The sequence below is a fragment of the Crinia signifera genome, chromosome 9 (genome assembly GCF_055691185.1).
Source record: "Crinia signifera chromosome 9, ASM5569118v1, whole genome shotgun sequence".
Taxonomy (NCBI): Eukaryota; Metazoa; Chordata; class Amphibia; order Anura; family Myobatrachidae; genus Crinia; species Crinia signifera.
This window is the reverse complement of record NC_139225.1, coordinates 139058027-139071811: the sequence shown is the minus strand read 5'-3', so window position 1 is coordinate 139071811 and position 13785 is coordinate 139058027. Positions and strand designations below refer to the sequence as shown.

Below are 13785 nucleotides of genomic sequence, written 5' to 3'. Positions count from 1 at the left end.
CTCTTCAAGCTGTGGATTGCAATGGGTGCTACAGCAAACATGAGGAGTGACATGTATTAATATGTAAACTTTGATTGCAGGTGGCACGACTTCAAAACGAACCTCAAGAAGAAATTGACCCAGCGGTGGGAACACAGCCACACCTCTGGGGCTGGCCCCATGCCATCAAAGCTGAAGCTCACCCCCCTGGAAGAGATGGCAGAGTGCTGCATTGCAGTCGAGGAGGTCCGGGGGGGTGAGCACCAAGGACAGCGAGGCCCCAGCGGAAGTCATGGCTTCTTTGCTTGAAGGTAATTATTTGCCATGCCATAAGTAGCTGGTTCTAATTTTGCATGGAATGTGTTGTAATTGTAATGTTCTCTTTCACCAGCATCCCCACCGCTTGGTCAAGAATCTCTTGAGGAGGTTGAGGAGTCTGTGCCACCTGCCACCAGTACCAGGCCCGTGCAGCAGCAGCAGCCACTGACCGCGGCTGAATTTAGCAGCTGGGGGCAGGTTCTTGGCCATATTCAGCAGCAGGGAGAGTCGGCATCAGAGCGGGTGCGTAGGACCGAGGAGGTCTTGCAGGGTTTGGTCAGCAGCCACCAGAGTATTGCTGCTAGCCTGCAGGTGCTGGCTGATCAAGCCCTGCGCCAAAATGACCTCCTCCTCCACCATAATGAGCTTATGGTGGAGCTAGTTGCCAGCAATAGGGTCCTATTGTCAGCCGTTTCTGGTGCATTCCCACCATCAGCACTCCCTGCTGCCAGAGGGGGAAGATCAACCCCCCCTCCCCAGCATCTGCTCCACCTGGCCCACCATCTGACCGTGGCCGTGGCCGTGGCCGAAGAGCTGCTGCACGTGGCAAGGAGCCTGCCAGGGGCAAACGTGCCCGCAGATGAACTTGTGTCCGCATTAATCTCCAACCTTATGTCTTCCCAAATCTTTCATTGAGCTGTGTGTGTCAGCTTCCTGTGTCCAATTCCGTGCAGAGGGTCCCCACATTTGCCCTCGTTTCGAATGTCATGTTTGGTTCCCCTGTTGCCCTGTTTCGGCTACCATTACTGTGTGCTGTACTTGAAGTGTTGGTGCTATACTTTTGTTGTAAAGCCACCTGATGTGTTTCTAATGATTCTGCTGTGGCTATGTATGTCTACAATACATGTATTTATTATATATTATTTACTTTTATTCCTGCAATGGTACCTTTTAATTTGTGGCGGTTTCTATTTTATTTTATAAGTTGATGTAATAAATGTTTATTTTTTCCCCCCAAATGTGTGGTTTAATTGATACATGTAGAAGTGACATGTGTATTTGTATTATTAATATTAAGTTGTGTTCATTAGTTGCAGTGTAAAAGTGTGTGAAAAGTGCAGCATATATGTGTGTGTTTAGTAATGGTCCATTTAAGCTGCAATGGTTCTAATTGAAGCAGTGACAAGCGTGTAATTAACAAGTAATGAGTAAAGGAGGTGATTGTATTGTGTTCAGCTGACATTGGTTGAGGTGCGGCCGTCCTGATTAGGCGTTCCGATTGCCTAGCGCATGACCGAGTGGTGTCCGCAAAGCAATACTTGCTTATGGACACCGCATATTTCTTGCCTTTTTGTTCGCGTGCATTCGGCGTGCTATCCGAATGCACGCCTACCAAAATAAGTGCACTCCCCCGTGTCTGCCCATGTTTCCACCCAGTTAAGCCCACTTTAAAAGTACGCCCCTGTGTATTTCTGAATGACGCCCATAATACGCCCATATTTCCCGAGTGATTGCGGTGCACATTTCTGTACGGTATTAGTGAGAAGAAGTACGTAGACCATGCGTGGCACATGCACATAGCGTTCCCCACGCATGCGCAGACGGCTAAAAAACGCCATCCGAAAGTATACGGAAATGTACGCACCAACCACAATAAGGCCCCTGGTGTTCTGGAAGTAAATGAGAAAATGCCTGTGGGTGATTATGGGGTATGGGTATTGTCCGGGGATGGTAGGGGGGATAAGTCACAGGGTGGTGATAGTGCTATATATGTCACCAGGGGCTGGCGTCCCTGCACCACTGGTGGTGCACTAGCACATTCCTTTTTCCTGGATCTCCTTTCGACTATCCCTCGCTGTTACTCCAAGGTAGGGATGGACATCGATGGTCGATGTTTCGGAAACATCAATGTTTTTCTTTCGATGTTAGTGTTTTTGCCATTTAATGGTGACCTTCCGATGTTTGTCACCATCAAATGCTAATCATTCGATGGTGTACCGATGATGGCTTATTTTTTGTAATTCCCAAAAGATATGCCTCCCCTGGCTGCTGTGTCTGTGTCAGGGAAACTTCCTAGGTTCGTTGAAGGCTGTCTGACTTTCTCTCTGCTTCCCTCCCTCTCTATGGTTGCTGTAGCTGCTAGGCAACAGGGCCCACTGCTAGTTCTGATTGGCTCTCACTGACTCAGAGAGCCAATCAGAGCACAAACCTCACCCTGCAGCGCCAGTCACTCAAACAGCAGCAAATTTCACAGACACACTGAGCTCTGGAGGATTCAGAGAGGAGGAGACAGTGACGTCACTGAATGTTATACCAGCTCAGGCAAGCTACAATAATAATAATAAGTACACAATACAACGAGCTACAGATATTTGTGAATGTCAGTCACATACAACACTCATTAATAAACTGCATTAGTATTACCAGGCAGCAACCACTATATCATCATCAGTGAAGTGTTGGTCAGAGATTGTCTGTTTCTGTGAATATAGTGAGGAACAATATACACAGTCCTGGGGTACCAGTGGTATGAACCAAGCTAAAGGTGCCCATACACTGCAGCGACACCTCGCAGCATTGTATGGACACCCGACAGCCTGCAAGCTGCCAGGACCTTCCCGGCAGCACGGACGCATGCGATCCGTTGTGATGGATGCATGCGTCCCTGCTTCTGGCCCGCCTCACCGCCAGGAGGAACGGGTGGACGGCCTGCCGATCCGACCACCTGGTCGGGTCCGATGCGCACGGGACCCAACAGCATGTCAGGGAGAGGCGATTTGGTCCGATTTAACGGGTCGATTGGTCGCAATTGGCCAAAATCAGACCAAATCGCCTCAGTGTAGGGGCACCTTAACTGTTTTTATATATAGTGAACTATTTTTTATATTACGTGACCTGGTCGCTAGCGATTGGTCGCTCAGCGACTGAATTGTTGGTTATCAGTATTTTACTGGGGACCAGCGATTCTAGCAAGTTCCTGCGACCGTCACTGGGCTGCAGTGGGAGCGCACACATGGCGAAGGTCGCTAGGTATCACCGGCAATATGGTCACTGAGCGACCATATAGCTGACGATGGAAGCTAGAATCGCCTAGTGTGTAGCATTATTAGTGGTGCCCCCTCAGATCCTGGCACCCTAGACAGCTGCCTAATGGTAGAGCCAGCCCTGCTCTTTGCAATATTTATCTCACCATATAAATGATGTGACCACTATACCATCATCTCCCAAATTTTTGTGTGTGTAGTTACACTTGCCTTAATAAATAGACATTTTCCTATCTGGAAAAATAGTGAAACCTAAAGCGAGTTAGTTTACAATTTATCTAATTTTATTACATTTTGATTACTTGCTGTTAAAGTGTTAATAATGTGTACAAAATTAATATACTACTTTATCATTGGGCATTGTGTGAATATCATATATGTATATTATACACACAATGTCCAGTGATAAAGTAATATGTTGCTCAGAGCCTGGGCCCTGTCACCAAACCCAATTACCACCTTACAAATAGCAATACCGGCTTTTGCGCATGCGCTAGTCATATAACTAGTTTTCACCATCAAATACTTTTGATGCGATGGTTAATTACCATCGCATCAAAAGTTTCAATGGTGGAAGCACTGCCATCATTTGATGGTTGGCTTCCGATGTCCATCCCTACTCCAAGGTAGCTGTGTAAGCGTCTGCAGAGCCCTGCAGGACGCCGGTTGTGTCCCACGCTGCTTCTACACTGACAACCGCTACTTCCAGGATTTGCTTTGCAGCAGCTGCCGGGAGCGTGGTGTCAGTGGAGAGTGGCGTGTGCTCAAGTCCCCAAGGTGGGGGGGAACTTGTTCAGTAAGTCTGTGTGGCTCCAACGCGTATCGACCTGTCTTAGGTCTTCATCAGGGAGAGTGTAACAGAGGTTGGGGGGTGGGTTCTTTATATCCTGTTGTGGATGAGTAGCCAGTGGCCATTTTGGTTGTGGGAAAAAGGTTGCCCTTAATTAGTGTATATATGATATTGAATAGAGGCTAAAAAGGAACAAAATTTTTTTTGTATACACAAGCTGATGGTAATGTTATAAATAAATAAACATCATTATGGTGATTTACGCTTGTCATTTGGAAGGCACGGTGTTAGTGAATATGACAGTCATATGGATAAAAGCCTGGCGGCCATCTTGTTTGTGGGCTAAATGCCCTTAATTCATCTTACATTGTGCTAATATAATAATGTAATAATGTCGATCCTATGGATTAAAGTCTGGCGGCCATCTTGTTTGTGGGTTCAATGCCCTCAGTTAATTTCATCTAACAGTGTGCTTATGGACCTGATCTCACTATCAATGTTTAGGCCTCTTGGGGTCAGGGTTTTTAATTTGTACATCCATCTAAGCTCCTCTTTGTTGATGGATTTTATGTAATCCCCTCCTCTCCAGTTCTTTTTGACTGCTTTGTTCCCTATTATTGATAATGTGTTGGGATTGCTTCCATGTTTTTCTCTGAAGTGCTGGGACAAGCTATATGTTTCCATTCCATTACTTATGTTTCTCATGTGCTCTGGACTTCTAACCTTCAGTTTTCTAATCGTTCGGCCTACGTTTTGCAAACCTCATGGGCAGCAGGCCAGATATATCACGTCCGTATGGTTGCAAGTTATGTGGTCTGTGATTTGAAAGGATTCTCCTGTGGTTGTAGATGTAAATGTATCTATTCTTTTTGTGGATTTATTTCCTTTAGTGCAGTATTTGCAGGTTCCACAGTGATAGAAACCTCTTTGTTTAGGAATTGTGTGTTTTAACGTGGTTATGGGTAAGCTGTGGCTTGAGGTCCGTAGATTTTCTGTATATTACTCTAGGTTTTGCTGTTAGTATGTCCCCTAGGATTTCATCTTGGAGAAGGATGTGCCAGTGCTTGTTAAGAATTCTTTCAAAGTGTTTCTTATCGTTGTTATATTGTGTTATGAAAGATAATTTATATCCTTCATTGCTGTCTGCTGCCTTGTTCTTATGTACCATTAACGTGTTTCTGTCTAACTGTTCTATTTTAGTGTATGCCTCATCAATTTTATCTTTGTCGTAGCCTTTTTTGATAAATTGTTCGCTGAGATGTTCTGCTTGGGTTCGGTAATCGGTGATATCTGTACAATTACGTCTTACTCTCTGAAACTGACTGAGTGGTATACTGGATAACCAGTTGGGATGATGTCCACTGGTGGATAGAATATAACTATTAATATCTACTGGTTTATGGAAGACTTTTGTGTTTATCTGTTGGTTGTTGATGAAGACGGTGATATCTAGAAAATTAATTTCGGTCCTTGTCCTGCCAGATGTTCTCATCTTCCCATGTGCTCATGAAGAGATTAGCGAAACTCGAGGCGAATCTGGTACCCATGGCTGTCCCATTTGTTTGTCTGTAGTAGGTGTCGCAAAACCAGAGGTAATTATGTTCTAAGATATGTTTGATACAGTCAGTTATAAAAAGTGCTTGTTCTTGCAGGAGTGTGTTATCCTGTTGAAAATAGTGATGAACCGCTTCTATTCCCTGACTGTGTTCTATGACTGAGTAGAGTGATGTGATGTCGCTAGTACATAGCCAAAAAGAATCTTGCCACATGATTTCTTCTAGTGTCTTCAGAATGTCGGTTGTGTCTTTAATGTATGATTTCTGTGTGTGTATGTAAGGTTGGATAAATGTATCAATATACTGGGAAAGATTGGATGTAAGTGAATTGATGTCTGAAACTATCGGGCGTCCTGGTGGGTTTTGAGTGTTCTTATGAATCTTTGGCAAATAGTAAAAAACTGGGATGGTGGGGTTGGTGTTGTCTAGAAAGAGATATTCTTTGTCTGTCAGAATGCCTGTGTCTTTGCCATTTTTGAGAAGTGTTCTAAGTTCTTGTTGGTATGTTAATGTCAGGTTTTTGGAAAGGATTTCATATGTGTTGCGGTCCGAAAGAATACGGTTACATTCTATGTTGTAATCGGTTGTGTCTAATATGACTATACCGCCTCCTTTATCTGCCGGTTTTATCGTGATTTCAGTATTGTTTTTGAGTTCTTTCAGTGTTGTGAGTTCTAATTTGGAAAGATTCATCAGAACTCTGTGTTTTTTTAAGATTAAGGTTCTCCAGAACTTTTGTGACTAAAGTTTTGAAAGTGTCTACCAGGTGTCCCCTCATGTGTTGAGGGTAAAATTTGGATCTTGGTTTAAGATCAGTGTCTGTAGGGGTCTTGTGTGGTATCTTTGTTCTGGTATGGAAGTGGTCTGTGATAATATTTGGCTAAAGTCAATTTTCTTGTAAACTTGTGCAGGTCTATATAGGTTTGGAATTTGTCAAGTCTAGCTGTCGGTGCGAACTTAAGTCCCTTGTTTAGGAGGGTGATATGTTTCTCTTCAAGCTGTAATTTGCTGAGATTGAAAATCCCAGAGTTGTTTGTTTTGTCTTTTTTGGGATTTTGTCTATTTTGTGTGTCAGGTTTCTTCTTGTTGTTTGATCTCCCTCCTCTGCATCCTTGTCTAGTGTGGCTAGTTTTCTTTTGTTTATTTTGCCTATTGGTCCTTCTGGTGTTGAGGTGGTTGTCTGTATCTCGGTCATGTGCTGAATTGGTGTCGTTAGCAGTGTGTTCATCATGTTTTGGTTCAGTTGGTTGCAGGACTCTAGTCCTGCCCCCTGTCCTAAAAAAGGTTCTGCACATGTTGACTCAGTGTTTAACGGTTTCTGGTGGTTCTCTTGTCTAAAAGTTATGAATGATGATGAAGTACCTGCTTCTAGTGAGTACCTGGCCAGTTGTTCATATGGTTGTGGGACTTCGTCTATGCTGTAGGTGGAAAATGATGTATCAACAGTCTCGTCTAGATTGTCTAAAGCAGGCATGTCCAACGTTGGCCCTCCAGATGTTTTGAAACTACACATCCCAGCATGCTTTGCAATAGTTTTAGCATTCTCTAATAGCAAAACGGTGGCAAAGCATGCTGGGATGTGTAGTTTCAAAACATCTGGAGGGCCAACGTTGGACATGCCTGGTCTAAAGTATGTTCGCTAATGTTGCTAACCTGTGTCTTGTTTAGAGTTTCTATACCTTCAAGTGGCTCAATGTTTGGAGGATCAAATGATGGTGTATTTGCCTTGTTGTGTACTGCTGGTATGTCAATTTCAGTCGGTTGTATATGGGAGTGTTTGTCTTAGATGTTTTATTCTTCAATTTGGTGTCTGACACTTTGGTGTTCTGTTTAGTGTATCTGGCTTTCTTTTGTGTGTCTTTCTGCCTACTTTGTCCCTTAGCATTTTATCTTTCTTGGTGTTGATAATGGTATTTTCATTCCGCATCAATCTTTGTTGTGAAAGATTCTCCAATTTGATAAATTCTGTGTCGTCTCTGAATTCATCTAGGTTACTGTTAAGATTAGTGATTTCTGTATTGATGATCTCAAGTTTTGAAATATGTGTATCAATGATCAATTGTGTCAACTCCGTGGAGCACTCATGTATAAATGATGAGTTGGGAGTTTTTTTTATCCTTAAGCCCTTAGGTACTAGATTGTTTGTGATGTACCATTGAGCCACACAGACTTACTGACCAAGGACCTTATTCTGGTTCATTTGGCCAAACGTACGTATGTTCCGTATCAGCGTACCTTTCCCGTACGCGGACGGTGAGCGAAAGTCCACCCACAAAACATCCGCATACGGACGGCCACAAACACCGACAAAGGGGAGTGGCATACACTTGAGCGAACGCCACCGCACACGGACGGATCTCCTCCTAGACACCGATAACTGGCATACAACAGAGTGTACGCCACCGTATACGGACGGCTCTCGTCCATTTTCACACCGACATCTTACGGCTATCTGAGCGTTCGCCACCTTGTCATAAGCAGATGTAGGAATCCTTTGTTAGAGAGATGTGATTGCAATAATGTGATTGGTGGCATCTTACATCCAGAGTGTAGTAAAATCCAATTCATAGATCAGAAAGTGGTACAGTTATGTATTTTGGGTACAATACAAAGATTGTGTGCAAAATAGTGGCCATGGCCTTAAAACATTGCTGAAACATCCTTGTAGCTGTTAGATGTGGTTTATGTATTTTTATCATAAATACAAAAACTATGTTTGTATTAGAGTGAAAAGGTTGACACATGTCGACTTGTGTAGATTGAGTGTGCTGCTTTTTAAAGTATATGAAAACACTTACTGAATGTGTGTAAATGGTTTCCAAATAACTACCTTGGCATATATAAGCAGGTCTTATTATGAATATTACCTAAAATTAAACCAACCTTTACATGTAGAGAAGTGTAGACAGATAAGCTTCCAATGTGTTTGAGTGCTGTGTGTGGCTTGCAGGTAGTGAAATAATGGTTTGGACTTAATAGACTGCAGCATTGCTTATTACATTCAGGTGTATGTGTTTGAGTAGTAATCTGCGTTAATTAGCAGACCCAGGCGTCCGCTCTCATGCGTTATCTGTAGGGGTGGTATGGAGGTGGCGGCCGCCTGTTTTGTTTCCGAAATGCACGGTGCTTTCGCCGATCGAGCGGTAGTAGCACCGTACATTTTTTGTGCACACCCCCGTGTACGCCCATGTTTATGCCCAGTTTCCCTCATTATTTCAGCCGCTCCCCTCAACACGCCCATATGCCGCCCACAATGACCGTACTCTTGCGGACAGGTTTTTTCGCACGGAAAGACCCGTCCGTGAGCGTTGTGGAGTTGTCGTGCCTGCGCATTGCGTAAGGTACGCATGCGCAGATAAAAAAAAATCCAGGAACATACGCTTACGGCCCAGCCGCCCGAACCAGAATAACCCCCCATGTCCCCCCGTGGAGGTGAGCTCACGCAACTCCACTGACACCGTGTTCCCGGCTGCTGCTGCAAAGCAAAACCCAGAAGTAGCGGTTGTCAGTGTAGAAGCAGCGTGGGACACAGCCGGTGTCCTGCAGGGCTCTGCAGACGCTAACACAGCTACCTTGTAATAACGGTGAGGGACGGTTGGAAGGAGACCCAGGAAAACGGTATGTGCTAGTGCACCACCAGTTTTGCAGGGACGCCAGTCCCTGATGACACATATAGCACCAACACCACCCTGTGACTTATCCACCCTACCATCCCCGGACAATACCCATACCCCATAACCACCCACAGGCATTTTCTCATTTACTTTCAGAACACCAGGTTAGGTATCCTGTATTGTTTATGAGCCATTTGCTTTTCACACTGTGGAGACTACATATTTCTCCATAAGTCTCTATTTTATTATTTTTTTACAAACAGGACAAACGGACCATAGACACCTCTTCAGATGTAGCGGTGTTTGTTTGGGACCAGTTTTCTGCTGTTTTGCAGCTCACTGTGATCCTTACTTGCACTATTTATGTGATCTTTTTTTTACACAAACATTGCTCTACAGTACATCATTATTTCAATCTGCCAGAATAATTCGCATATATAGCGCAGATCTCCAACTATCCTTCAATTTACTATTTTCAAGAGGGTGGCCTCCCTCTGGAGACCCGCAGCTGAACCCCTATCACTAACAGAGAGCGCCAAACCCCCCTTATTGTATAAGTATTATTTTAATTAAACCTGATTTATGAAGAGATTCTGTAAAAACAAGAGAATTGGCCTGATTTGCACACAGACCCTGATGATCTTGCTGTACGTTTTTTACTTTTAGTTTACTGTGCTCGTACAGGACTTTCAAGGGAGATTTAAGAGGCTCCAGTCCCAGCATGCAGTGACCAGGCTTCCAGATCGTCAAGGGCTAATAGGGCCTGGCAGCTGCATGAAGGTGATTGGGGCACACCATTGAGCTTCTGGAGACCAGCAGCAGCCTCATGGGAGATTTTTAAGAATGGGGGATTTGGTGCAGTTGGGGAAAGTTTGCAAGTACTGTAAGTTGAGCATGGGTTTCAGTAGCGGCTCCAAAGGAGGGGCTGCTGCACAGTTCAGAATTCAAATAGGGGCACACACCAACTGCCATTGAGTTCATTTGGAATGGCAGTTGGTGGCAGTGGGTGTGGCTCCCCTATTTTACTTTTGAATTTGGAATTTTGAACTGTGCTGCAGTCCCCCCTCTGGAGCCGCCACTGGTGGGTTTTATTATGAGAGTTAAGAGGAAGGGGAAAAGGAGGTAAGGTAATAACTGTGAATGAAATTACTGATGTGGATAAGGGAATATTTATATTGGTGTGTGTGTGTGGGGGGGATCAGTTATTGTGATTGGACTGCTATGATCAGCTAATGATTTCTTTGGAGGGATTTTCTCTGTGCTGCATAGTGGTCCTTCATATGCTCTCTGTATTATATGGCAGCCAAACACATGCTCTCTGTATTATATGGCGGTCACTCACATACTCTCTCTGTATTATATGACGGTCACTTACATGCAATCTCTGTATTATATGGCAGTCACTCACATGCTCTCTGTATTATATGGGGGTCTCCAGCGAAGGGACCTAAGGCAAGCTCCGTTGCCATGAGGGCGCGCGCACCCCTGGTGGGAGCCGGCTGCAGGCGGGGGCTGGCGATACTTTTACCAGCCCGTGCAAGAACTAGGCCGGCTCCATCTGTAGCTTCAGAAGCTGAACAGAGCATATCAGGTATATAATACGAAACATATACATGCAGGGGTCCTGAATTCTGCTGGGGCCTGGGATTGGGAATGGGTGTAGCCAATGTGTGGAGGTGTGGTCAAACTCCCTCTTTAGAAAATAATACAATATTTTTTTTTATGTGGGCGAGACACACAATGGGAGCCAGTGTCAGATCTGGTGGGTGGCTCCACCCCCGCACATAAAGCAAGTAGAGAGAGGACTGACTGCATGTGCTGGGCTGGAGAGAGAGACTGCTGCAGCAGCAGTAGTCAGTACTCTCTTTGCCTGCCTTAAGTGCCACTGTGGGGCAGTGAGGGGGGGTTTAGTGGGTCCCTTAATGTCCCGCATGCTGGTACTTGCTATTCTCCAAGTACCAGCATGTGGTGGAGCCTATGAGGAATAGCTCCAGACTTCAACCCTGGGCCTTGGATGCCATGGAAGGGGGGATCTTTTTATTGGGGGGCCCCACTTTCCTAGAGACTCTGGCCAGGGCTTATTAGTTGGGGGTAATGCCATGGCCGCAGGGACCAATATAAATGTGTCCCCCAGCTGTGGGATTACCTTACTGACTAGTTGAGTGCTAGTTGCAGAAGTATGGAGGACCCCTACAACTCCCCCCCCCCCCATATCTTTGAATCCATGATCGGCCATTGCTGGTTCTTTAAATAAAGGGAGGCCCAACCTATTTTTCTCCCTCTGTATTTTTACAACCAGCATTGGCTCAAAGAGCTTGGGCTGGTTACGCTTAGAAGAGGGGCCCCATGTCATTTAAAAATTAAAAAATATTAACCCTTTGTTTTACATTTTTCAGACAGAAGCATTGCACATATCTCACTGATCCAATGCTTCTGCAAACTTGGAAGCCAAAAGAAGTTTATATTGAAAAGAGCATTTTGACCTGAATTCACAGCAGAGTTTGTAGAAACAAATTAATATAAATTCCGGCGTTAAAGTTGGTGCCTATGGAAAGTTCTTCCGAGCTTGGCTGATGGTCTATTGATTCGTACATGTGTGCTCTGTAATGATTTTCATTTGTATTTGAGCAAACTCCCGGGTTTTGTATTTTGAAAAACTTGACATACAGATCGAGCCCCTCTCAACTGTCTTCCTTAGGTCATGGCTCACCATGGCTAGCCATGGCTATCCTAATGTTCTCAGCAGCAATACAATACATAGAACAATGCAGTAGGGGATTAGCAGAGTAATCCTATTACTCAATTAATCCTATTAAAGGGCTAGAGGAGGAGGGCTCCATCTGTATAGGATTCCTGGCCCGAGATTGCCTCATTCTTTCAAATTTGTTCTTAGTAAATTTAACCCTTTGCATCCAAAAGTGAGGATTACTAAGGAACCTTAAAAAGTAAGAGAAATTAAAAAACAAAATGGAATGAGATCATACTAAACTTCGCTATTCTCTGTCTCAAAGCTGTTTTAACATATTTGTTTTTCAAACTATAGATCAGTGGATTAAGCATGGGGATGGCAGTTGTGTTAAACAGGGCAAAAAGTTTTTTAAATTCCAAAGTGCTACTTAGGTTTGGTGTCAGATACTGAATGGCAAGAGTTGTGTAGAGTAATATAACAACTGTGAGGTGTGAGGAACATGTGTAGAAGGCTTTACGTCGGCCAAAAGCAGATGGGATGTTCAGTATGGCACTTACTATAAAAATATAGGAGATAAAAGTGAGCACAAATGGGGGTAATGTAAAAAGAAATAACCCTTCTAGAAAAAACAACCTTTCTAAAGTCGACGTATCATTACAAGAGTTTTTTATCAATGGAAAAAGATCACAGAAGAAGTGGTTGACTTCAATAGATGAATAGCAAGTAAAGCTGCAGAGTATCACAAAGGGAGGAATGATCTGTAAAAAACCCATTAACCAGCAAGCGGAGGCCATCAGAGAACATGTTCTAGCACTCATTACCATGTGATAGTGTAACGGCTTACAGATGGCGACATAGCGATCATAACTCATTGCTGTCAGTATCAATAGCTCATGTCCGGTTAATGACCCAGATATATATATTTGTGTCATGTAAGAAAGGAAAGACACTCTATTGTCTTGAGTAATAAAAAATATAAGAATATTATGCAGAGTGATGGTGGGATATAACAAATCCACTATGGACAAGTTCGCTAGGAAGAAGTACATAGGTGTGTGCAGATGATGGTCCAAACAGACCAGTAGTAATATTATCATGTTACCACCAAGAATGAAGAGATAAATGAGCAGAACCAGAACAAAGATTGGAACTTGTAGTACTGGATCATTAGAGATCCCTTTCAAGATGAAATATTTTATACTTGTCTGATTTGTAGACATTTTTATGACCGTATTCTAACACCTGAAAAAAAAAACAAATGTTCAAATTAATCAGTCATTTTTGTAATATTCTGCCTATCACTTTTTGTTATTTTTATGCAAAATTAACCTAATTTGTTTTTTTTTATACATATTTATAACAAACAAGTTACAAGCTAAAATAAAAAATATAAAGGATGAGTAAAAAGATAAAAACTCTAATATACTTTATTATCAGTTTCTATTATCAGGCCATTTACACAACAAACAATTTTATAAGAAAATACATGCTACTTCTCAAATACGAAAAATAATTAAAAAATACCCCTTTAAGAGTTAAAAAAAAACTAATTTAAAAAAGTAAAACATTTATATTAAAAAGTGTGATGAAACTTATTATTAAATGCATGAAAGAAAAGTTATCAGTCTTAAAACAAATATAACAATACATTTCTACCAATATGACATAAAATAATTAGATTATTGCTCCTTGTCACATACAAATTTAAAATAAAATATAAAATACTTATTTGACTTGGAGTTTGTCTCTCTTTTAAATAACGGCTAATAGCAGTTAAAAATGACTTCTGTCATTGTACTCTGCTATATTCATGGGCATGGTTGGGGGAATTACTGTATGCATTGTAGATATAAAT

General features: G+C 43.0%; 1 protein-coding gene across 1 annotated transcript; it reads right to left on the bottom strand.

Moving 5' to 3' along the window:
- Positions 1–12196: 12196 nt before the first annotated feature.
- LOC146036460 (olfactory receptor 6C74-like) lies at positions 12197–13150 on the bottom strand. The gene has a single exon (XM_083160456.1). The coding sequence runs from the start codon at positions 13148–13150 to the stop codon at positions 12197–12199; it is 954 nt and encodes a 317-aa protein (XP_083016582.1).
- Positions 13151–13785: the final 635 nt, after the last annotated feature.

What these genes read in the sequence shown, in the direction of transcription:
- LOC146036460 (XM_083160456.1), bottom strand. Translation starts at nt 13,150, where the DNA reads ATGTCTACAAATCAGACAAGTATAAAATATTTCATCTTGAAAGGGATC.